Source organism: Coregonus clupeaformis, chromosome 19 (assembly GCF_020615455.1).
Source record: "Coregonus clupeaformis isolate EN_2021a chromosome 19, ASM2061545v1, whole genome shotgun sequence".
In the NCBI taxonomy this organism is placed as follows: Eukaryota; Metazoa; Chordata; class Actinopteri; order Salmoniformes; family Salmonidae; genus Coregonus; species Coregonus clupeaformis.
Genome location: NC_059210.1, coordinates 54,115,954 through 54,141,646, shown reverse-complemented (window position 1 = coordinate 54,141,646; position 25,693 = coordinate 54,115,954). Strand labels below are relative to the sequence as shown.

Here is a 25,693-nt window from a genome sequence, read left to right as displayed (position 1 = left end):
GGCAGAACTGAAAAGTGTGTGCGAGCAAGGAGGCCTACAAACCTGACTCAGTTACACCAGCTCTGTCAGGAGGAATGGGCATTAATTCACCCAACTTATTGTGGGAAGCTTTTGGAAGGCTACCCGAAACGTTTGACCCAAGATTAACAATTTAAAGGCAATGCTACCAAATACTAATTGAGTGTATGTAAACTTCTGACCCACTGGGAATGTGATGTTAGAAATAAAAGCTGAAATAAATAATTCTCTCTACTATTATTCTGACATTTCACATTCTTAAAATAAAGTGGTGATCCTAACTGACCTAAGACAGGGACTTTTTACTAGGATTAAATGTCAGGAATTGTGAAAAACTGAGTTTAAATGTATTTGGCTAAGGTGTATGTAAACTTCCGACTTCAACTGTAAATGTGATATTTCCGTTCTTTATTTTTAATAAATTTGCAAAACATTCTAAAAACCTGTTTTTGCTTTGTCCTTATGGGGTATTGTGTGTAGATTGATGAGGAAAAAAACAATTTAATCAATTTTAGAATAAGGCTGTAACGTATCAAAATGTGGAAGAAGTCAAGGGGTCTGAATACTTTCCGTATGCACTATACATAGGCATTAGCCAGCAGATCCGACCCGCTTGCTTACAGCTGCACTAGGGTCGGACAGGCTTCCTGTGTAGATTAAGACACAGCGGTGCCAGCACGAGATATGGCTCTGAAAACGTACCTCAATCCAGGGATGAGATATGCGTTGTACTTCAAATTGTCCCATTATCCCAACTGTTACACCGAGAAGATTGAACGACTGCTACTTTATCCGAAAAACTGCCCTTTTCATCCTCATGTTAGGTAGCAGAAGCCACAACAGCCATTTTTAAATTAAGCTCCTTTGTTGTTCAACGTGACTTGCCATTCTATAATTGTCTCCATAGTGACCCGTGAATGTGTTGTCTACAACATTCGGTCACATGGCAGCTCGATCAGGTGTTCGATTTCACTTACCTGCATATCAACTCAGCCAGTATCACAGTCAAACGGATTTCGCTGAATCGGTCACACATCTGTATAATTGTTTTGTATTTCCCCTGCATGCTTGAGTTCAGTTCGTTCAGTTTCCCAAATATGTCTGTTACATAGGCAAGGAGCCACATTTTATTTTCTTTACACAGAAAGTCAACAAAGTCTGTTTTTTACATCCATTGTGAATGACAACAGTTCCTCTCTCAATTCAAAAAATCGTTCTAACACTCCCCCTCAATAACCACCAAACCTCAGTGTGAAATACAACATTGTCATGCTCTGATCCCATATCTCCACATAGTTTTGCGAACAGGCGTGTGCTATGTAGTGTACAATCGAAGTTACTTGCTGCTTATCTCAGAGTTCTGCGCTCAGCTCTTTCGCCGCCAGTTGTTCCCGGTGTATCCATTGTAGCTTAGTGGGTGTATCATACAATGCGTCCATATGATTTTGAGAGACAAAGAGGATATTATATATATATATATATATATATACAGTCGTGGTCAAAAGTTTTGAGAATGACACAAATATAAATTTTCACAAAGTCTGCTGCCTCAGTTTTTATGATGGCAATTTGCATATACTCCAGAATGTTATGATGAGTGAGCAGATGCCATGAAAATGAACTTAATCCCCAAAAACATTTCCACTGCATTTCAGCCCTGCCACAAAAGGACCAGCTGACATCATGTCAGTGATTCTCTCGTTAACACAGGTGAGAGTGTTGACGAGGACAAGGCTGGAGATCACTCTGTCATGCTGATTGAGTTAGAATAACAGACTGGAAGCTTTAAAAGGAGGGTGGTGCTTGAAATCATTGTTCTTCCTCTGTTAACCATGGTTACCTGCAAGGAAACACATGCCGTCATCATTGCTTGTCCGGAAAAGACAAGGTGAGCGCTACCATCAGTCCTGTGTCATGCCAACAGTAAAGCATCCTGAGACCGTTCATGTGTGGGGTTGCTTCTCAGCCAAGGGAGTGGGCTCACTCACAATTTTGCCTAAGAACACAGCAATGAATAAAGAATGGTACCAACACATCCTCCGAGAGCAATTTCTCCCAACCATCCAAGAACAGTTTGGTGACGAACAATGCCTTTTCCAGCATGATGGAGCACCTTGCCATAAGGCAAAAGTGATAACTAAGTGGCTCTGGGAAAAAAACATTGACATTTTGGGTCCATGGCCAGGAAACTCCCCATACCTTAATCCCATTGAGAACTTGTGGTCAATCCTCAAGAGGCAGGTGGACAAACAAAACCCCACAAATTCTGACAAACTCCAAGCATTGATTATGCAAGAATGGGCTGCCATCAGTCAGGATGTGGCCCAGAAGTTAATTGACAGCATGCCAGGGCGGATTGCAGAGGTATTGAAAAAGAAGGGTCAACACTGCAAATATTGACTCTTTGCGTAAACTTAATGTAATTGTCAATAAAAGCCTTTGACACTTATGGAATGCTTGTAATTATACTTCAGTATACCATAGTAACATCTGACAAAAATATCTAAAAACACTGAAGCAGCAAACTTTGTGAAGACCAATACTTGTGTCATTCTCAAAACTTTTGACCACGACTGTATATTTTTTTTAACCAGTATTTTGGAAATTCTCCCGCGACCCCATTTTCATATCAGAATCTAGATGAGAGTGTTTCTCTGTCTCTGTCCCCATGCAGATGGGTCCTCTGATCAACACAGCTACTGACACCCTGCTCACCAACCTCAATGGTCATGCTGAGTCTGGAGAGAGCTTTGACATTCACAGGTACAGCAACTACAGTATCTCTCCCTCTCAGCAGGGTCAGTATACTGTAATGGAAGGACTGCTCAGTCATTACGCTATACAAATGTTATCCTGTAGTTTTCCTAACAAAAAGTTGACAAATTCAAATGTCTACAGACAGCCTCAGATCTGCTATTCTAGTGGTAAATTCTAATGTGGATACTGTATTATCGTTGTATAAAGGCTCTCTATGTATGGTATTCAGTACATACATACCGTATTGTGTTGACTGGGTTGGGACTCTCTCCTCAGGTGTTTTGGCTGTTTCACCATGGACGTGATAGCCAGCGTTGCCTTTGGCACCCAGGTGGACTCTCAGAAGGACACAGATGACCCGTTGGTCCACCACGCCCAGAAGTTCTTCTCTTTCTCCTTCTTCACACCCATCATGTTCGTCTTCAGTGAGTACTGTGGAGCCCTGCCCTGAGGCCAACTAACTCATCATCACTTTAAAGTATTCCTAATTTGTCAAATTGTCCAATTCAAATACTGCTGCATTCCCTAGTTGATGCCATACATGGAGTGACAAATACTATATTTTGTCTTCAGTTGCCTTTCCATTCCTGATTCCTCTGGCCCGGGTCCTCCCCAACAAGAGGAGGGATGAGATGAACAACTTCTTCATCAACTGCATTCAGAAGATCATCAGACAGAGATGAGCAGCCAGTTGAAGAGGTATTACTATGGCAGCCTAACTATCCTTTGTAAAGATGGGAATAGATATGAAATAATAAAGGACTTGTAATGTCTCCTGTCCTCCTCTTCTCTGATCTTGATCTCTCTCTCTCTTTGTGTGTGTGTGTGTTTCTCTGTATGTAGCGGCGGCGAGACTTCCTACAGCTGATGCTGGACACGCGGAGCAGCAAGGAGTGTGTGTCACTGGAGCACTTTGATGTGGTCAACCATACAGATGAGCTGGCCCCCACACACACAAACCAGCAAGAAAATGTTGAGGTCAGCCACGAGTCACCCAACAGGCGCTCGGTCCAGACCCAGAAGAGGATGATGTCGGAGGATGAGATAGTGGGCCAGGCGTTTGTGTTCTTCTTGGCGGGGTATGAGACCAGTAGCAACACCCTAGCCTTCACTTGCTACCTCCTGGCTCTTCACCCAGAGTGTCAGAGCAAACTGCAGGCTGAGGTGGATGAGTTCTTCACCAGATATGTGAGTATGGTCCTCTGGCTTTCCTGTATGCACTTTATGTTCACAATCACCTTCGTTTGCCCTCATTGTTTGTGACAGTATGTGTGCCATGATGGTCTATTGATACTAATAGGATCTAAACCAGATTATGTAAATGGCCCACACTGTCCGCCCCACCTGATGGCGAGACTGTACAGAGTTTGGGGTCAATTCCATTTAAATTCAGTCAAATCAGGAAGTAAAATGTTTTCTGAATGTCACTTTACTTCCTGAATTGACAATTGAAATGGAATTGACCCCAATCCGGTATTGTGGACTTCAGCAGCACTGCATAGCATACAGTCATTTTTCAGGGGTTTATGACCAAGAGACTCAGTCCTATATCAACTTCACCTCAGCTGTAATAAGTCCATCTCTGCAGCAGTGCCAGTCTGCCACTCTGCAGGCCAGCAGAGGTGATGAGTGTGAAAGACAGACATTGATTGGCCCTGGCTGGAACAAAAATAAATGAGAGAGGGAGAGGTGGGTTGGAATTTTTCAGATTGAGGATTTTCAATCTGTTTCTCCGGGGTCACAGCGACCTGCAGTTTGATCTGCCACTATATTGAAAGATAAAGAACCCAGACAGCACCCGAGCTTTCACTGCGTTCACTTAGGATGAAAACTGCTCTTTGTCTGGCATCCAGATGAAGCCTTGGTTGCAGCACACACACACACACACTCTGCTGTCACAGTCACGATCAACTCTGCAGCATAACACTGCTCTAATAGTGGACACATAAACAGTTAGACAGGGGAGTGGAGGATCTAACAAGGCCATGGGTACGTCCAAAATGGCACCCTATTCCCTAGGGTCCATAGGGCCGTGGTCAAAGTAGTGCACAATATACGGAATAGGGTGTCATTTCGGACACATCCATGGCCTTGTTAGATCCTCCACTCTCCCGTCTGTCTCCTCCTGCATCCTAATACCCTGACCAAGGCCAGAGCAGTGGAGAACAGAAAAGAGTAGAGCAGACAGCAGACCAGAAGGCAGGATCAAACGCACATTCTTTCATTTCCTCTTCCCTCGCTCTATGTCGTGCCGATACACCGCTCTCTGCTCTCTAATTCTCAATCCTTCAACTCACGGGGGAGGAAGTGTCTACAAAGAGAGCTCTCAATGTAAACTAACTAACTCTGCATGTTCGCCTTCTGGTGTTTTATTTCCTGATCAAAATGCATCAGTGCAAATATAACAGCGCTCACTTCTTCACTGTTTCATGTCCTTTTTTATCTTCTTGGTGTTATTTATTTTCTCATTGCACATTTTCTGCAGTGGACTTTTATCCTTTTGTAGTCTGACTTTCCTCTCTGAAATAGAGCACTGTTGGTGGCTTTTATGATTTGTAGCCTACTGAGTAGCCTTCGAAGCACCGCAACAAGGTCTGGTATTTACTGTTATGTAGCCTAATATAATGACAGAGCTGAAATGAAGAGTACTGTCTGCTGATGGGACTGGATATCATTTGTCTTAAGGGCCGTTTTACTGAAATGCTGCACCACTCTATTAATGACACTGTTGTCAACAACACTACTGTTTTTTGCAGCATTTTGAAAGTCCTCCACTACGATTGATTGCTCTGGACTTTGGACTCACCTGCCTCGAAATATTACACTCTCCTGAACCTTTTTAAGGCTTCTGGATCAGAAGCAGGTTTTCACAAAATTGTATGAGAAATGTTACAATAACGTACAGCCGAAGGACTCATGTTATGGCAGGGTTAATACAGATCTCTATGGAGGGCTAGTGAGCTGTATGTAGCTAGCTGGTGAGTGCAATTGGGGTTTTCAACAGTCGGGGTGAATAAATGTTGGTTTGACTCAGGAAACTTGATCGGATACAATACCTGTGTACATAAACTATTTTATAGGCTAGCTGGGTCTACATTTGACCAGACATCTGGCAGCTGACTGCAGTGAAGGTCAGCTATTTCTCTCTCTCACTTCTCCTGCTGTGCTCATCACAGCTAACTCAACCCACTACCTTTCAGTACAGTGAAAGAGACTGACTGTGTGGTGGTTTTACCTGCTACCACAAGGTTGGTCCGCTCCTGAAAGCTTTTTCAATGTCAGTCTCAGGTACATATGCAGTTCCAGTACATGGTATTGAAAACAATACCGCACACATCGAAAGATCCACACACACTTTAATTCTATCAAATGATCTGCAGTTTATCCTGGTCATTACAAAATCTTAGACATGTTCCATCGATTTGTAATTGTTTTTTGGTAATTGATTTAATTGTAATTTTCGTTCACAGGCATGTTTTCTGGATTAAGTTGTTAGCCATGATTCATCTCACGTGTGTTCCGGTTGTGTCTGTAGGAGCTGGTAGCAGGCGGGCTACGCTAGCTGAGCCTCCAGCAGAGACGCGCTGTGTTCTGTGAAAGCTAACCGCTGGTGACTCAATCATCTCATCTCGCTCTCTATCTGAGAAGAGCCATCCCCATGTAGTTTCTTCTGACTGTGCCACTCAGGTTAGAGCAGCCAAACATGCAAATGTGTCGCTGACTGCACATATTTTGCCTCTTTGTGCCTGGCCATTCGTCCTCTCTCTCTCTCTCTCCCTCTCTTTCTCTCTCCTTCTCTCTCTCTCTCCCTCTCTCTCGCTCTCTCTACTGCTGTGTCGCCGCGCTCAGGGGGTCCCTTCCTTAATTTGCCATTCTTATCACCCTAAACAACATAATGAGTTGAAGCAAAGCAAGGCCCCTAACGACATGCAGAAGGTGTTAAGACTCAAGACGGAAAAAGGGGAGGGACCAACGCATCTTAAATGACATGTTTCAGCCTGGGCTGCTCCCCTCTGCACTGTCTGTCTGTTGGCAGAGGGCTTCAGGGAGGGAGAGAGGGGGAGGGAGGGAAGAGAATGAAAGAGAGACAATTCAAGAGAAAGAATAGAGAGTGAGAGAGAGGAAGAAAGGGACTGAGAGTGTAAAGATAGAGGAAGAGAGCAAGGGTAGGGGAGACCGGGGATGGTTGTAACACGGGATAGTTGTAACACTTGCAATTCCTCCAATCAGGAGTGAGGTAGAATCATGTGATTCACTGTGAACATGCTCAGTTTAGTCCTGAACCCTCATGTGAAAAAGCAAGTGCCTGTGATAAATTCAGCAGATTCTATTGACAGAAATCTGATTTTGAGGTAAGAAAGTAATTACTTTGTCCAAATCTGTTTTTGTGATGGCATCAACTGCTTTGTAGTTCCATTCACCAAACTTATATCAGGTTTATAACCAGTCTGTGTAGATGCAAGTTAGCAATGCTAAAGTTTTTACATTTAGCTAAAATGGAAGCTAGCTAATGGCTGCAAGGGTCAGGGCTAGTTGTAACAACTTGTGAGAAAATGTTACAACTAACCCAGAGTAAAACTGGATGTTTTTGGTACATGTTTTCTTTTACTTTCAGCATGCCTAGATCATGGAAAAGAAAGACAGACAGGGGAGTACCGCTCCACGCTTTGAAAAGAGCGTCAAATGATGCAGCAGAGCAGGGGAAGTCAATCAGATCGGTTGCAAAGTTGTATGGCATACAGTGGGGAAAAAAAGTATTTAGTCAGCCACCAATTGTGCAAGTTCTCCAACTTAAAAAGATGAGAGAGGCCTGTAATTTTCATCATAGGTACACGTCAACTATGACAGACAAAATGAGGAAAGAAAATCCAGAAAATCACATTGTAGGATTTTTTATGAATTTATTTGCAAATTATGGTGGAAAATAAGTATTTGGTCAATAACAAAAGTTTCTCAATACTTTGTTGTATACCCTTTGTTGGCAATGACACAGGTCAAACTTTTTCTGTAAGTCTTCACAAGGTTTTCACACACTGTTGCTGGTATTTTGGCCCATTCCTCCATGCAGATCTCCTCTAGAGCAGTGATGTTTTGGGGCTGTCGCTGGGCAACACAGACTTTCAACTTCCTCCAAAGATTTTCTATGGGGTTGAGATCTGGAGACTGGCTAGGCCACTCCAGGACCTTGAAATGCTTCTTACGAAGCCACTCCTTCGTTGCCCGGGCGGTGTGTTTGGGATCATTGTCATGCTGAAAGACCCAGCCACGTTTCATCTTCAATGCCCTTGCTGATGGAAGGAGGTTTTCACTCAAAATCTCACGATACATGGCCCCATTCATTCTTTCCTTTACACAGATCAGTCGTCCTGGTCCCTTTGCAGAAAAACAGCCCCAAAGCATGATGTTTCCACCCCCATGCTTCACAGTAGGTATGGTGTTCTTTGGATACAACTCAGCATTCTTTGTCCTCCAAACACGACGAGTTGAGTTTTTACCAAAAAAGTTATATTTTGGTTTCATCTGACCATATGACATTCTCCCAATCCTCTTCTGGATCATCCAAATGCACTCTAGCAAACTTCAGACGGGCCTGGACATGTACTGGCTTAAGCAGGGGGGACACGTCTTGCACTGCAGGATTTGAGTCCCTGGCGGCGTAGTGTGTTACTGATGGTAGGCTTTGTTACTTTGGTCCCAGCTCTCTGCAGGTCATTCACTAGGTCCCCCTGTGTGGTTCTGGGATTTTTGCTCACTGTTCTTGTGATCATTTTGACCCCACGGGGTGAGATCTTGCGTGGAGCCCCAGATCGAGGGAGATTATCAGTGGTCTTGTATGTCTTCCATTTCCTAATAATTGCTCCCACAGTTGATTTCTTCAAACCAAGCTGCTTACCTATTGCAGATTCAGTCTTCCCAGCCTGGTGCAGGTCTGGTGTCCTTTGACAGCTCTTTGGTCTTGGCCATAGTGGAGTTTGGAGTGTGACTGTTTGAGGTTGTGGACAGGTGTCTTTTATACTGATAACAAGTTCAAACAGGTGCCATTAATACAGGTAACGAGTGGAGGACAGAGGAGCCTCTTAAAGAAGAAGTTACAGGTCTGTGAGAGCCAGAAATCTTGCTTGTTTGTAGGTGACCAAATACTTATTTTCCACCATAATTTGCAAATAAATTCATTAAAAATCCTACAATGTGATTTTCTAGAAAAAAAAATCTCAATTTGTCTGTCATAGTTGACGTGTACATATGAAAATTACAGGCCTCTCTCATCTTTTTAAGTGGGAGAACTTGCACAATTGGTGGCTGACTAAATACTTTTTTCCCCCACTGTATGTCATGTGACACTGTACAGATTCTGCAAAGAAAGAAAGAAGCTACTGGAGAAGGGGTCGAGAGAGCTTCCTCATGTAGGCTACCGTAGTGGCAACAGGGTCTTCATGGATGAGCAGGAGCAGAAGTTGTCAGAGTATATTTTGAGGGCAGCTGATTTATGCCCACTGCTAACCAGCCCACCTCTCCAGCTGCCTCCCAGCCCACCTCTCCAGCTGCCTTCCAGCCCACCTCTCCAACTGCCTTCCAGGCCACCTCTCCAACTGCCTTCCAGGCCACCTCTCCAACTGCCTTCCAGGCCACCTCTCCAGCTGCCTTCCAGGCCACCGCTCCAGCTGCCTTCCAGGCCACCTCTCCAGGCCATCTCTCCAGCTGCCTTCCAGGCCACCTCTCCAGGCCATCTCTCCAGCTGCCGTCCAGGCCACCTCTCCAGGCCATCTCTCCAGCTGCCTTCCAGGCCACCTCTCCAGGCCATCTCTCCAGCTGCCTTCCAGGCCACCTCTCCAGGCCACCTCTCCAGCTGCCTTCCAGGCCACCTCTCCAGCCACTTAACAGGGCACCTCCCCACATGTATCAGGCTGTGGCTGTGAAGCACCCGATTACTCTTCTGATTTCAACCCAGTTGATGTACGCCCTGCCAAATAAAATGTTAAACATGGCAATGTTGCTCTCATGGTCTCAATAAAGGTGTTAAATAATTAGTTGCATGTCATGATTTATGCGTTTTTTCAATCTGTTACAATTCACCCCAAGCACTGTTACTGTTACAACTAACCCAGACCATGGGGTAAATTGTAACACTTCACTCCATGTATTTAAGATAACACCATGCATTTGCAGTTTGATTTACATATATAATAACCATACCAATTTGTAAAAGACAGATTTAGGTTGTTTGTAATGAGTTTTGAACACCCTACCATAAAGGATCTCTGAGAAATTGACCAAAAGGTGAAAAGTGTTACAACCATCCCCGGCCTCCCCTACAGTGTTCAGTGTTTACTGTATCGTACAATAGGGAGCTTGTCATCTATTGTTTCAAAGAAAATTCCACCCAAAATCTTTTGGTATTTGTTTAATTAGTCCATTGTTTATATAGTCCCAAAATGTTTTGCATGTCAGCAATCAAGTTTTCAAGATATATAACTTTCAAAATAGATACATATTTTTTTCAAAGGTCAAAACATCACTCATGCTGTCTGAACTAATTTCGCACAAACTCTATTGTGTACAGATACAGGATTTTAAGGGGGGTGGTACATTTGTGCAAATCAAGTCTAACATTTTAAAGTGGAAATTACACTGAACAAAAAATTATATAAAGTGTTGGTCCCATGTTTCATGAGCTGAAATAAATAATCCCAGAAATGTTCCATACGCACAAAAAGCTTATTTCTCTCAAATGTCGTGCACAAATTTGTTTACATCACTGTCAGTGAGTATTTATCCTTTGCCAAGATAATCCATCCACCTGACAGGTGTGGCATATCACACACAGTATACAGAGCTGATCTGCCAGTCCCAGTGTGTGCTAGTCAGAGCAGAAGCCGTAGCCGTAGCGGTCTGCCGCAGCAGCAGCAGCAGCTTACCTTTCCTGTCTAAATTATTCATCTACATCCTGCCTGGGAGAAGGGGCCTTAGATAGACCTTTCTCTGAGAGGGGATGTCCTCTCATTGCCTCTTCTATTCTCTTTCTATTCCTCTGGACTGGATGAAATGAGGGCCTGGCTGTGTGTATGAGGGCCAGGCTGTGTGTATGAGGGCCAGGCTGTATGTATGAGGGCCAGGCTGTGTGTATGAGGGCCAGGCTGTGTGTATGAGGGCCAGGCTGTGTGTATGAGGGCCATGCTCCTTCCCTCTCTCCATCCCAACTTAACATCCCTGTCTCCTTCCTTCCCTCCCTCCCATGGGTCATTTTTCAGATGATCTTAAAAAGCTGCTGCCCTCTTGATTATGTAAGGGGAGGGGGAGAGTGAGGAGGGATGGAGGGAAGGAAAAGGACAGAGAGCGGGCTTTGAGTAGGGCAGCACAGAGCCCATCACCAAGGCTGCCTGACCCTGAAAACTGACCTCGCACTAGGAGAGAGAGAGAGGGGGAGGGGGTGGGGGGGTGGGGGGGGTCAGAAGGGTTTATATTTAGAGCAAGAAAATAGATAAAGGGAAGGTGGGGGTGGAGATAGAAAGAGATGGAGAGGGAGGGAGAATCATTGTGAAAGAGGGTGCAGGGTAAAATGAAACACTGATTGGAATCTGGACCTTCAGATTTCTGTATCAGCTTGTGTTGAATGCTTGTTGCACACGGTGCTGATTGAAGGAGGGCTTTTTGTGTGAAGATTCAGGTTATAATCTCAGATGTGAGTGACCAGCATAGACAGAGAGGATTGAAGTGTGTGTGTGTGCATGCACGTGTGTGTGCTTTTGCATTGTGTGCCAACCAAATCTTGTTTAGGGCCCCCAAAACACTAGAGGCGGCCCTGTGAGTGTGTGTGTGTGTGAGTGCGTTCTACAGGGGCCAATCACGGGTCTCATGGCTGACGTCAGGCCCCTTCCCAGTCATACATATCCGTCCAACCCACGGCCATAGGGTCATCTCTATTGAATCTCTATTGAATAATTATTGCCCACAGCATCTCAAAGCATCTCCCCCTGCAAACAATAATGAGTCGTTAGCACATCCCCGGAATGTCACAAAATGGTCGCCTAAAGTCATCAGGACGTTGTGTCATGGTCCCATGGAGGTTTTGTCTAGTTCCCAGTTTGTCCTGGGGACGTCCCCGAGGACATTTTTAGGATTTTCTTGGGATGTTGTTTCATGGTCCCCTGAAGGTCCCCTGAACGTTGTGTCATGGTCCCCCGGAGGTTTTTGTCTAGTTCCCGGTTTGTCCCAGGGACGTCACATGACGGTCGCAAAGAAACATTCTTTGGCCCCAAATGTTTATTCATACAGTAATAATTATTTAACATGTTCTCACCTGGGATTTGACCTCACAACCTATTGGTTCACAGCGTTCTTCTTCTGTATCAGTGACTGACTTCACCTGAAGGCCTATTCCTACACTTTGCACTTCAAAGTAAATCTCAGCTCTGTTAAAAATAAACTATTTTATTTATCATAGTGATTCAAGAGTAACATTAAAGCAGAATAATATGACCCACCAACAGTAAACAACTATACTGAAAACCCAAACTCAAATAGCTGTAATAAGTAAATTAAATCAATGAGAGAATAGTCAGATTAAATTATAATTAAAATAGCAGTGCAGATAGTACTCTTTTGCTAAGTGCAGAGATGTATTATAGGTAATGAATGTGTAGGTGACTTCAACAATTTGTGTCGCAAACAGAAAGATCAGCATACCCCAAATCCAGAGATTGTGAGTTCAAATCCCAGGTGGGGTCATATTGAAAAGTCAGTACTAAGTGATCATGTCAAATGTAATCATATTGTCATTGATTAAAGATTTGTACACTATTTTAGCTGAACAGCGTATCACACCACATACCATTTCATTACTTTAATTATAATGGTTTGAGACACCTGGGACCATCACGTGACAAAACCTCCAGGAGACCATGACACAATGTCCCACGAACGTCCTAAAAACGTCCTTGGGGACGTCCCTGGAACTAACCGGGAACTAGACAAAACCTCCAGGGGACCTTGACACAACATCCCAAGAACGTTCAGGGGACCATGACACAACGTCCAAAGATCGTCTTAAAAACGTCCCTGGGACAAATCGGGAACTATAAAAAGGTCCCTCAGAGAACTTTCCCTTTGGACGGTCCTGACATGGTCCTCATTGACGTCCTGGGAACGTACAGGGAACTAGACAAAGGTCCCCCAGAGAACGTTCCCTTGGGACCATCACGCAATGTTCTTAGAATGTTCCCAGAACGTCAGTGGGGTAATGTCGCTCCAAAATCCTTAAGGGACCTAATGGAAACGTTGCCGAATGTCCTCTGGACATCCCCTGTTTGCTGGGCCCTGACGAATTTGCACAGGGGCAGCCTGGGCAAGTAACAATCTCCCTGAGTCCCCGTGATACATTGATTAAACAACTATTGATAACATACCTCTGTCCTCTCTTAGAGTTATCTGAATACATGTTTTGGAAATCTGTCCCACTGCATAGTTATGCGATGGGGGAGTGTTTAGCATTAATCTAAAGGTTCCTTATATATTACTGTGTGTATACATTATATAGTTAGGATAGTCAGTAGTATAGTGTTATTACTGTATACATTGGCAGCTGAAAGCTGAATTGCAGTATAACAGTTCGGTACATACAAAAAACAAAAACAGTAACGTTAAGAAATCAGGAAGTAAGGGAGTTGTTGTTCTGGAAGACGAAAAAATCTGGCTACACGGAGGTGAGTGAGTGAGACAGATGGAGACATCAAAATGCTGCTGTCTTCGCAAGGGCCCCATAAAAAACAAGGGCTTGTGGGAAAATAAGGAGGCCTTGAATATGCCCATCTTAGATTGCCATAAACAAAATGTTTTCAGTTATTCCGCCGTGGCTGCTCTCTCTCTTTAACCGATGTGTGCTGAATGTCAACAGCTGTCACGAGGCTGCCATCGTTAAATACCCCTCTTTCCCAACTGCCCTGTGGGATAGCGAAATACAGAAACGAGCACGCTCTCTACAGCTGTGGCGGTGGGGTACTCTCCCTCCCTCTCTTTCTATCTTTCTCTCAGTCTCTCTCTCTCCTCTCCTTTTCTCTCTGTTTGTCCTCACAAAATACTGTGTTCATCTTGCGTAATGAGGGAGAGATCACTCTTATGACTTTCTGTGAGCAGTAGATCATATGGAGGTTTAGTCTGCCTTCCCTGTGGTGCCTCTCCTGGCAATGATAGCCTTACAGTTACTTATTCTTCCAAACAGTTCTTTACAATACACTACAGAATATTTATTAGATATTACATGTTTTATGGAAAGTAGAATTGAGCACACTCTGATATCTTTGGGATAGAGTAGTGTGTGAATTGCTGTACTGGACACCTCTGCAATCCAAGCTCTCCTTTGTTAAAGCCTGTTACTGTATAATTACTTCTCTGAGTGTGGTGTGGCCTGTAACCTGTCATTACAACCTCTATATCATTCATCTATCTCCTTCCATGTAGAGAATAATATATTCAGGTGCTGTTCTGATGAATCCAGTCATTACAATGGGCTGCTTTGTGTTTAATAACCATCAGAGGCAGAGAGAGAGGTTGAGTGGTGCTGGGTGATGAGTGAAATAGACCCATTAGAGGAGCTGGGAGTTCACAGCCTTATGGTAGAGATGGTCAGAAAAGAAGAGTGTTGGCATAGAAATATAATTACTAGAACAGGAATTCCCATTAAAGTCTATGTTCTGTGATAGGTGGACTGGCGGCCATATTGAGTGTACCCATGAGTGTGCTAGTTGAATTACCGTGGTCTGAGTGGCTTTTCCGTTCCAGTAATTGTACTTCTATGGTGTTAACATAGCTTTGGGTTGAGGTGGATGGGTTAGTATTCCAGCTGGATTCAAGGGATGGTTCTGGGAATGGGTTGGGAGAGAGCTGACCCTCCCCCTTGGATTAATATTAAGATAGTACGTTTGTAACCGCATAAGTAACATTCTAAGTATTATATACGGGCCCAAGCACTTTCCTGAGATTGTTTCATGGAGCGATAGTTTGAATAACATAAGTGGCTCATCTGAATCCCTCCATTGGTTACAACAAAAGGGATTATTCTTCACTCGTTTCCCTATGGAATTTGGGAAAAACAAAGCTCATTCTGAGTGCTTAATAATTAGTATTTTGTTTCAGTATCCTACTTTATATTTGACTCTTTCACATGTGGCTAGGCTGTGTTGTGTATGATGAAGTTAACACAGATCTTTTTTTCACAAAAGATGTGGGAGAAACATGCTTGCTTATATATGTCATCTCCTCCTGTGTACTTCTACACTTCAAGCTATGGATTAGGCCTAGATAATTTGAATATCATCTAATACCAGGTGTTACAGTGAGTGCTTATATCAGGCAGCCTGATGTGAACTATCTCCATCACCAAATCTCATTGCTGAACCAGCTAATCTGCCTGGGGTGGTGCTTTTTATTACAGTTCATCAAATCAAATATGAGTCGCTTCCAATTAAAATGGTAACCGTTAAATTAAAGACCTAAAACGTATACCAATGATAAGATTCTGTGTGTGCGCGCATGTGGGTGCACGTAATTACGCTCTTCCATCATGCCATGCATTTGTAACTGCTGTATGTACATGAGAGGTGTAATGACTGGTTTACCTGCATGTGTGTTGATTGGTGCTAGAGGAGTTCCTGCTGAGGTGGGACGGAGACCCTGTGTCTTCTCATGATTGGTGACACACAACAGGAGTGTTCTCCTTGAGGCTGATTGCTCTGGTGTTAATTAAACATCTACAGTCTCAGCCGGCTCACAGTTGATGTGTTCCTTTTGATATGAGAACAACTTCTGAAAACAACATTCCATGACTGGATGACTAATGTAGATACTAAGATATCATGTCCAAATGCAACTAATTTACAGCAACGTCAATGGAGGCTTGCAACCTTTTACTAAAGTTTGAATAGGTTTAGTTCCTTGCCAGTTGCAGCTATCCTTTGAGCCTGCCTCAGCTATTGATCTCAATATTAGTTTGTTGACAAATACATACTGCTTTGATGCATATCAAATATAAAGAAAAACAGCTCTTTATTCAAGCTTAAGTTAATGCCAATTCATTCTACCTGTGATTCCTGCTCTCCCTCCTCCCTGGATGATTAATATGGGAATGAGGACAGACTTATGAGGGACATCAGCTGATAGCTTTAATATGTTTATTGAAATGGTAATTCTCAGCTACTGGAAGAGGACCTATGTACAGCCAAAGATCCCAGTCTTTATATAGGAATAGTGAATGATTTATGTCCTAGCACAGCTCATGACTGTGAGGGATATATAGTGATGGTTCATGCAGTGTATTGTCCATGACACCTTGAGTTTTTTATGTGAGGGTGATTTCTGTATGTGTGCACTATGTGTTTAAGAGAGGGAGAAAGTGTGTGTGCACGATGATGAGAGAGGCAGATGTGCGGCTTAATGGATCTAATTGTATTAATATCTGGGACCTTCGGGTCCCTCCTCTCTCTCTCCCTCGCCATCCCACCCCAGTGAAGAAGCCGCAGCAGCTCCTCTGATATGCTAATGTCTTATTCCTCAGGTTCTCAGTCAAAGAGCTCTCTGTGTTCTGCCTTCTGGAGTACTGAAATATATTTAACCATATATTACTGAATGGGCTGTTATGGTTGTGTTTGTGCCCTGAGCTTATCCAGAGATATGGATATAATGACGAGATACTTACAGTGAGGGGAAAAAAGTATTTGATCCCCTGCTGATTTTGTATGTTTTCCCACTGACAAAGAAATAATCAGTTTATAATTTTAATGGTAGGTTTATTTGAACAGTGAGAGACAGAATAACAACAACAAAATTCAGAAAAACACATGTCAAAAATGTTATAAATTGATTTTCATTTTAATGAGGGAAATAAGTATTTGAACCCCTCTCAATCAGAAAGATTTCTGGCTCCCAGGTGTGTTTTATACAGGTAACGAGCTAAGATTAGGAGCACACTCTTAAAGTGTATAAAAGACACCTGTCCACAGAAGCAATCAATCAATCAGATTCCAAACTCTCCACCCTGGCCAAGACCAAAGAGCTCTCCAATGATGTCAGGGACAAGATTGTAGACCTACACAAGGCTGGAATGGGCTACAAGACCATCGCCAAGCAGCTTGGTGAGAAGGTGACAACAGTTGGCGCGATTATTCGCAAATGGAAGAAACACAAAATAACTGTCAATCTCCCTCGGCCTGGACTCCATGCAAGATCTCACCTCGTAGAGTTGCAATGATCATGAGAACGGTGAGGAATCAGCCCAGAACTACACGGGAGGATCTTGTCAATGATCTCAAGGCAGCTGGGACCATAGTCACCAAGAAAACTATTGGTAACACACTACGCCGTGAAGGGCTGAAATCCTGCAGCGCCCGCAAGGTCCCCCTGCTCAAGAAAGCACATATACAGGGCCGTCTGAAGTTTGCCAATGAACATCTGAATGTTTCAGAGGAGAACTGGGTGAAAGTGTTGTGGTCAGATGAGATCCAAATGGAGCTCTTTGGCATCAACTCAACTCGCCGTGTTTGGAGGAGGAGGAATGCTGCCTATGACCCCAATAATCATCTCCACCGTCAAACATGGAGGTGGAAACATTATGCTTTGGGGGTGTTTTTCTGCTAAGGTGACAGGACAACTTCACCGCATCAAAGGGACGATGGACGGGGCCATGTACCATCAAATCTTGGGTGAGAACCTCCTTCCCTCAGCCAGGGCATTGAAAATGGGTCGTGGATGGGTATTCCAGCATGACAATCACCCAAAACACACGGCCAAGGCAACAAAGGAGTGGCTCAAGAAGAAGCACATTAAGGTCCTGGAGTCGCCTAGCCAGTCTCCAGACCTTAATCCCATAGAAAATCAGTGGAGGGAGCTGAAGGTTCGAGTTGCCAAACGTCAGCCTCGAAACCTTAATGACTTGGAGAAGATCTGCAAAGAGGAGTGAAACAAAATCCCTCCTGAGATGTGTGCAAACCTGGTGGCCAACTACAAGAAACGTCTGACCTCTGTGATTGCCAACAAGGGTTTTGCCACCAAGTACTAAGTCATGTTTTGCAGAGGGGTCAAATACTTATTTCCCTCATTAAAATGCAAATCAATTTATAACATTTTTGACATGCATTTTTTTTTTTGTTATTCTGTCTCTCACTGTTCAAATAAACCTACCATTAAAATTATAGACTGATCATTTCTTTGTCAGTGGGCAAACGTACAAAATCAGCAGGGGATCAAATACATTTTCCCCTCACTGTACAGTGCCTTTAGAAAGTATTCATACCCCTTGACTTATTCCACATTTAGTTGTGTTACAGTCTGAATTCAAAATTGATTAAAATATTTTTTTCTCATCCATCTACCCCATAATGTTTTTAGAATTTTTTGCAAATGTATTGAAAATGAAATACAGAAATATCTAATTTACATAAGTATTCACACCCCTGAGTCAATACATATTAGAATCACCTTTGGCAGCGATTACAGTTGTGAGTCTTTCTGGGTAGGTCTCTAAGAGCTTTGCAGACCTGGATTGTACAATATTTGCCCATTATTCTTTTCAAAATTCTTCAAGCTCTATCAAATTGGTTGTTGATCATTGCTAGACAATAATTTTCAAATCTTGCAATAGATTCTCAAGCAGATTTAAGTAAAAACTGTAACTCGGCCATTCAGGAACATTTACTGTCTTCTTGGTAAGCAACTCCAGTGTAGATTTGGCCTTGTGTTTTGGTTATTGTCCTGCTGAAAGGTGAATTCATCTCCCAGTGTCTGGTGGAAGCAGACTGAACCAGGTTTTCCACTAGGATTTTGCCTGAAAAACTCCCCAGTCCTTAATAATTACAAACATACCCATAACATGATGCACCCACCTCTATGCTTGAAAATATGGAGAGTGGTACTCAGTAATGTGTTGGATTTGCCCCAAACATAACACCTTGTATTCAGGACAAAAAGTGAATTGCTTTGCCACATTTTTTGCAGTATTACTTTAGTGCCTTGTTGCAAACAGGATGCATGTTTTGTAATATTTGTATTCTGTACAAGCTTCCTTCTTTTCACTCTGTCAATTAGTTTCACGTTTTTAATGTTAGGTTAGTATTGTGGTGTAACTACAATGTTGTTGATCCATCCTCAGTTTTCTCCTGTCACAGACATTAAACTCTGTAACTGTTTTGAAGTCACCATTCGCCTCATGGTGAAATCCCTGAGCGGTTTCCTTCATCTCCGGCAATTGTGTTAGGAAGGACGCCTGTATCTTTGTAGTGACTTTTTTACCCGTTTACCACTAGGTGCCCTTGTTTACAAGGCCTTGGAAAACCTCCCTGGTCTTTGTGGTTGAATCTGTGTTTGAAATTCACCGCTCGACTGAGGGAACAGACAGATAATTGTAAGTATGGGGTACAGAGATGAGGTAGTCATTAAAAAATCATGTTAAACACTATTAGTGCACAGAGTGATTTCATATTCAACCCCTTATTATGTGACTTGTTAAGGACATCTTTACTCCTGAACTTATTTAGGCTTGCCATAACAAAGGGGTTGAAAACTTACAGTTGAAGTCGGAAGTTTACATACACTTAGGTTGGAGTCATTAAAACTCGTTTCTCAACCACTCCACAAATGTCTTGTTAAAAAAACTATAGTTTTGGCAAGTCGGTAAGGACATCTACTTTGTGCATGACACAAGTAATTTTTCCAACAATAGTTTACAGACAGATTATTTCACTTATAATTCACTGTATCACAATTCCAGTGGGTCAGAAGTTTACATACACTAAGTTGACTATGCCTTTAAACAGCTTGGAAAATTCCAGAAAATGATGTCATGGCTTTAGAAGCTTCTGACAGGCTAATTGACATCATTTGAGTCAACTATTCCCACGGGGGGCCTGTATGAAAAATACAAAAATTATGTACGCACTCACTAACTGTAAGTCACTCTGGATAAGAGCGTCTGCTAAATGACTAAAATGTAAATGTAAATGTAATTGGAGGTGTACCTGTGGATGTATTTCAAGGCCTACCTTCAAACTCAGTGCCTCTTTGCTTGACATCATGGGAAAATCAAAAGAAATCAGCCAACACCTCAGAAAAAGATTATAGACCTCCACAAGTCTGGTTCATCCTTGGGAGCAATTTCCAAACACCTGAAGGTACCACGTTCATCTGTACAAACAATAGTATGCATGTATAAACACCATGGGACCATGCAGCCATCATACCGCTCAGGAAGGAGACGCGTTCTGTCTCCTAGAGATGAATGTACTTTGGTGCGAAAAGTGCAAATCAATTCCAGAACAACAGCAAAGGACCTTGTGAAGATGCTGGAGGAATCAGGTACAAAAGTATCTATATCTACAGTAAAACGAGTCCTATATCGACATAACCTGAAAGGCAGCTCAGCAAGGAAGAAGCCACTGCTCCAAAACCTCCATAAAAAAGCCAGATTACGGTTTGCAACTGGACATGGGGACAAAGATCGTACTTTTTGGAGAAATTTCCTCTGGTCTGATGAAACAAAAATAGAACTGTTTGGCCATAATGACCATCGTTATGTTTGGAGGAAAAAGGGGGTTGCTTGCAAGCCGAAGAACACCATCCCAACCGTGAAGGACAGGGGTGGCAGTATCATGAAGGATTACTTTATACTATTCCAGGTATTCCTTAAAGAGGTAGGGTTTCAAGTGTCTCCGGAAGGTGGTCAGTGACTCCGCTGTCCTGGCGTCGTGGGGGAGCTTGTTCCACCATTGGGGTGCCAGAGCAGCAAATAGCTTTGACTGGGCTGAGCGGGAACTGTGCTTTCGTAGAGGTAGGGGAGCTAGCAGGCCAGAGGTGGATGAATGTAGTGCCCTCATTTGGGTGTAGGGTCTGATCAGAGCCTGAAGGTAAGGAGGTGCCGTTCCCCTCACAGCTCCGTAGTCAAGCACCATGGTCTTGTAGTAGATGCGAGCCTCAACTGGAAGCCAGTGGAGTGTGCGGAGGAGCGGGGTGACATGAGAGAACTTGGGAAGGTCGAACACCAGACGGGCTGCGGCATTCTGGATAAGTTGTAGGGGTTTAATGGCACAGGCAGGGAGCCCAGCCAACAGCGAGTTGCAGTAATCCAGACGGGAGATGACAAGTGCCTGGATTAGGACCTGTGCCGCTTTCTGTGTAAGGTAGGGTCGTACTCTGCGAATGTTGTAGAGCATGAACCTGCAGGATCGGGTCCCCGCTTTGATGTTAGCGGAGAACGACAGGGTGTTGTCCAGGGTCACGCCAAGGTTCTTTGCACTCTGGGAGGAGGACACAATGGAGTTGTCAACCGTGATGGCGAGATCATGGAGCGGGCAGTCCTTCCCCGGGAGGAAGATCAGCTCCGTCTTGCCGAGGTTCAGCTTGAGGTGGTGATCCGACATCCACACTGATATGTCTGCCAGACATGCAGAGGTGCGATTCGCCACCTGGTTATCAGAAGGGGGAAAGGAGAAAATTAATTGTGTGTCGTCTGCGTAGCAATGATAGGAGAGACCATGTGAGGATATGACAGAGCCAAGTGTCTTGGTGTATAGAGAGAATAGGAGAGGGCCTAGAACTGAGCCCTGGGGGACACCAGTGGTGAGAGCACGTGGTGCGGAGACAGATTCTCGCCACGCCACCTGGTAGGAGCGACCTGTCAGGTAGGACGCAATCCAAGAGTGAGCAGCGCCGGAGATGCCCAACTCGGAGAGGGTGGAGAGGAGGATCTGATGGTTCACAGTATCAAAGGCAGCGGATAGGTCTAGAAGGATAAGAGCAGAGGAGAAAGAGTTAGCTTTAGCAGTGCGGAGAGCCTCCGTGACACAGAGAAGAGCAGTCTCAGTTGAATGACCAGTCTTGAAACCTGACTGGTTTGGATCAAGAAGGTCATTCTGAGAGAGATAGCAGGAGAGTTGGCTAGAGACGGCACGCTCAAGAGTTTTGGAGAGAAAACTGGTCTGTAGTTGTTGACATCGGAGGGATTGAGTGTAGGTTTTTTGAGGAGGGGTGCAACTCTCGCTATCTTGAAGACAGAAGGGACATGGCCAGCGGTCAAGGATGAGTTGATGAGCGAGGTGAGGTAAGGGAGAAGGTCTCCGGAAATGGTCTGGAGAAGAGAGGAGGGGATAGGGTCAAGCGGGCAGGTTGTTGGGCGGCCAGCCGTCACAAGTCGCAAGATTTCATCTGGAGAGAGAGGGGAGATAGAAGTCAAAGCATAGGGTAGGGCAGTGTGAGCAGGACCAGCGGTCATTTTACTTAATAAATGAGGATCGGATGTCGTCAACCTTCTTTTCAAAATGGTTGACTAAGTCATCCACAGAGAGGGAGGAGGAGGAGGATTCAGCAGGGAGGAGAAGGTGGCAAAGAGCTTCCTAGGATTAGAGGCAGAGGCTTGAAATTTAGAGTGGTAGAAAGTGGCTTTAGCAGCGGAAACAGAGGAAGAGAATGTAGAGAGGAGGGAGTGAAAAGATGACAGGTCCGCAGGGAGTTTAGTTTTCCTCCATTTCCGCTCAGCTGCCCGGAGCCCTCTTCTGTAAGCTCACAATGAGTCGTGAAGCCACGGAGCAGGAGGGGAGGAGGGTTGAGGAGGCAGATTCAGGAGATCGGAGGGAGAAGGATTTAGCAGAGGGAAGAGATGATAGGATGGAAGAGGAGAGAGTAGCGGAAGAGAGAGAGCGAAGGTTGCGACGGCACATTACCATCTGAGTAGGGGCAGAGTGAGTAGTGTTGGAGGAGAGCAAGAGAGAAAAGGATACAAAGTAGTGGTCGGAGACTTGGAGGGGAGTTGCAGTGAGATTAGTAGAAGAACAGCATCTAGTAAAGATGAGGTCAAGCATATTGCCTGCCTTGTGAGTAGGGGGGGACGGTGAGAGGGTGAAGTCAAAAGAGGAAAGGAGTGGAAAGAAGGAGGCAGAGAGAAATGAGTCAAAGGCAGACATAGGGAGGTTAAAGTCACCCAGAACTGTGAGGGGTGTGCCATCCTCAGGAAAGGAACATATCAAGGCGTCAAGCTCATTGATGAACTCTCCAAGGGAACCTGGAGGGCGTAGGAGTAGCAGTGTTTTCTGTGGCAATCCATGTTTCCGTCAGCGCCAAGAAGTCGAGGGACTGGAGGGTAGCATAGGCTGAGATGACCTCTGCCTTGTTGGCCGCAGAACGGCAGTTCCAGAGGCTGCCAGAGACCTTGAACTCCACGTGGGTCGTGCGCGCAGGGACCACCAGATTAGAGTGGCAACAGGCACGTGGTGTGAAGTGTTTGTATGGCCTGTGCAGAGAGGAGAGAACAGGGATAGACAGACACATAGTTGACAGGCTACAGAAAAAGGCTACAATAATGCAAAGGAGATCGGAATGAAATGAACTAAACATCTGGGAAAGCGAGAGAGCGGGGCCTCCCTCACTTACGTTTCACTGAAACACTCAAATATAACTCTCCCAACTTCCACTTTAGAAATTATAATTGTTGTAAACTACAGCGGTTCAATGTTTCTAGGAATAGACTAACTTAGTTTATTCAGCTAGCAACTTGGTACAGTATTCTTCCGTGAAAACCGTCCAGGGCACCGAATCCTATGACGCCAAAGCCAACTAGCATGCCAGCCTCCAATAACACGGTTTAGCACCAATACTCGGTTACAACAAACCACCCATGTGTTAACACGCCAAGCAGATCATTCGTGTCCGTGTCCAACGTTGTGTAAAGTTTTGGGTTAGTTTTGACAGTTTGAGTGAGTACGTTGTCAACTTATTCAGCCAGTTAGTTAGCTAGAATAGTTAGCATACTAGCTAGCCATTGCTCTCTGCCAACAAGCTAACCCCTCCTCCCACGGCACGAACACACAGAGAGCCAAGCTAACGTTAACTAGTCACCCATGTCCCGAATTCCCTTGAACGACTCTGGTTACCAGTATGTAAAAACAAAAATAAATGTAGGTTATAACTTACCATTAGTAGCTACTGTTAGCCAGTTAAGTGCAAAGCTAGCCACTGAATCGATTCAGCCAGTTCGCGTCTGTCCCAACGGAGAGAACGCATCTCCAAATATTAAAGCTTGGTCGTTCCAGCTATTGTTTAATTAGCTAGCCAGGTAGCTACATTTCGAGTACAGTAGCTACTAACTACCTAACGTTAACGCTTCAGATAATGAGGTTAGAAAAACAGCTGAATGGTAGGTAGCTAGCTGGCATAATTACAGGTATTCTTAAGCGGGAAATAACATTGGAAACAACTATCCACAGTTGCTAATAGTTACCAGTAGCTACCCGCTAGCTAGCTAGCTTTATTGGTCCAGGTAGTGAGTTAGCTAGCCTCGTGCTTCACCGGGTTCAGCCGAATACAATACTTACCTACAATAATTACCTACAATAACTACCTAGATAAACTACCTACAATACCTACCTACCTACAATCTAAATACATGGTTTAAGCTTTAGTCGACACCATATAAGCCAAGCTTACCTCCCGCCAGGTATACGTGAACAACCATTGTTGTCTGAAAGTTACAGGATAGCTCCAGAAGCATGAAGACCATATCTAAACACCTACAAGAGAATAAATATGTACAAATGTCTACAGTATGTGTCACCTGGGGTTGTTGATGCTGTTGTTCTCCAGTGAGTTACCGATACGGATCTCAGCACCATCAAGCCTCTCAGGACAGCAGTCTCCTCCACAATAAAATGTGGAAAAAGTCAAGGAGTGTGAATACTTTCTGAAGGCCCTGTATGTCTCAACCCTAACAATGGGATTCGTTGTCAACAGAGTGAAACGGCGGGCTGTCAAGCTCCCGTCTATTCCTCTCTTTGGATTAGTGGATACATCTCGTTATTTGAATAATCGTTTTAATATTCGATGAGGGGTGTTGACATCAACCGCCTGTAATCAGTGGAGAGTGAGATGCTATGCAAGCCTCATGAATATGCATAGACCGTCTCGAATTTCAACAGGGACAACTCTGATATAACGTTTTTTTCTCAAATTTGCCGGGATGTCACGTGCATCACACTTATATCAGTACACTCGTAACAACCTAAGCATCGTGAAGGGAGGTAGTTCAGTTGGTAGAGCATGGCGTTTGCAACGCCAGGGTTGTGGGTTCGATTCCCATGGGGGGCCAGTATGAAAAAAAAAATGAAAAAAAAAAAAGAATAATGTATGCACTAACTGTAAGTCGCTCTGGATAAGAGCGTCTGCTAAATGACGTAAAATTTAAATGTAAAAATGTGAAACGTCTATTAGATCAAATAAGCCTCATGTATCAAAATAGCAATTCATGTTTATCTTGACTAAATCTCTCAATGCCCCCATACAAAAACTCCTCATCTGCTTAACGTGGACACATTTTGGGCAGAGATGAGGCTCTCGCTTCGCCTCTCTCTCTCTGGCTTAACCTTAACTCAATTTGCCTCGGTTCCTACTTCCTCCTACCCCAGACAGACTCTCCTCCCCCACTTCAGTGACTGATACACCTTGCTGTGTTAGAACCCCTCACTGTGTGTTGCCATGTGAGCTGATATGAAGTGTTATTTGTATGACTGCCAGGTGGGTTTGTTTTTTGTTCATTGTCATTCAAATCATTACCTGAAGTGTTTTCTTTCATTTCATTGTCTCATACTCTCATTGTTGCGCTTGGCTTTGTATTATTTTTTACATTGTTCATATCTTTCACATAATTATTGGTTTGTAGATTGATGGAGAAAATTAGAATTAGCCAGTTGTGATATAATAGTTGTGTTATATCACACAGAGAGATGATCTACTGTTTGCTTTTTGTTTGCAGAGAGCACAAATCTGCTCCCCCCCTCCCTCTTTGTTCCCGGCTATTAGAAGACAATGCAAACCGACAGTCATTGCATTTGTGTATTAACAATCCCCTAAAGCCACATCTCTTGTTTGAACATATACACCTCTATCACTATCA

The 25,693-nt window shown here is 43.9% G+C and overlaps 1 protein-coding gene across 1 annotated transcript in view; it reads left to right on the top strand.

The window, feature by feature from the left end:
• LOC121532280 (thromboxane-A synthase-like) overlaps positions 1–25,693 on the top strand; it is a 134,345-nt gene that overhangs the window by 87,212 nt on the left and 21,440 nt on the right. The window contains 5 exon segments of the mRNA XM_041838127.2: positions 2,693–2,781; positions 3,052–3,200; positions 3,349–3,448; positions 3,450–3,474; positions 3,619–3,963. Coding sequence (XP_041694061.2) covers positions 2,693–2,781; positions 3,052–3,200; positions 3,349–3,448; positions 3,450–3,474; positions 3,619–3,963 — 708 coding nt within the window.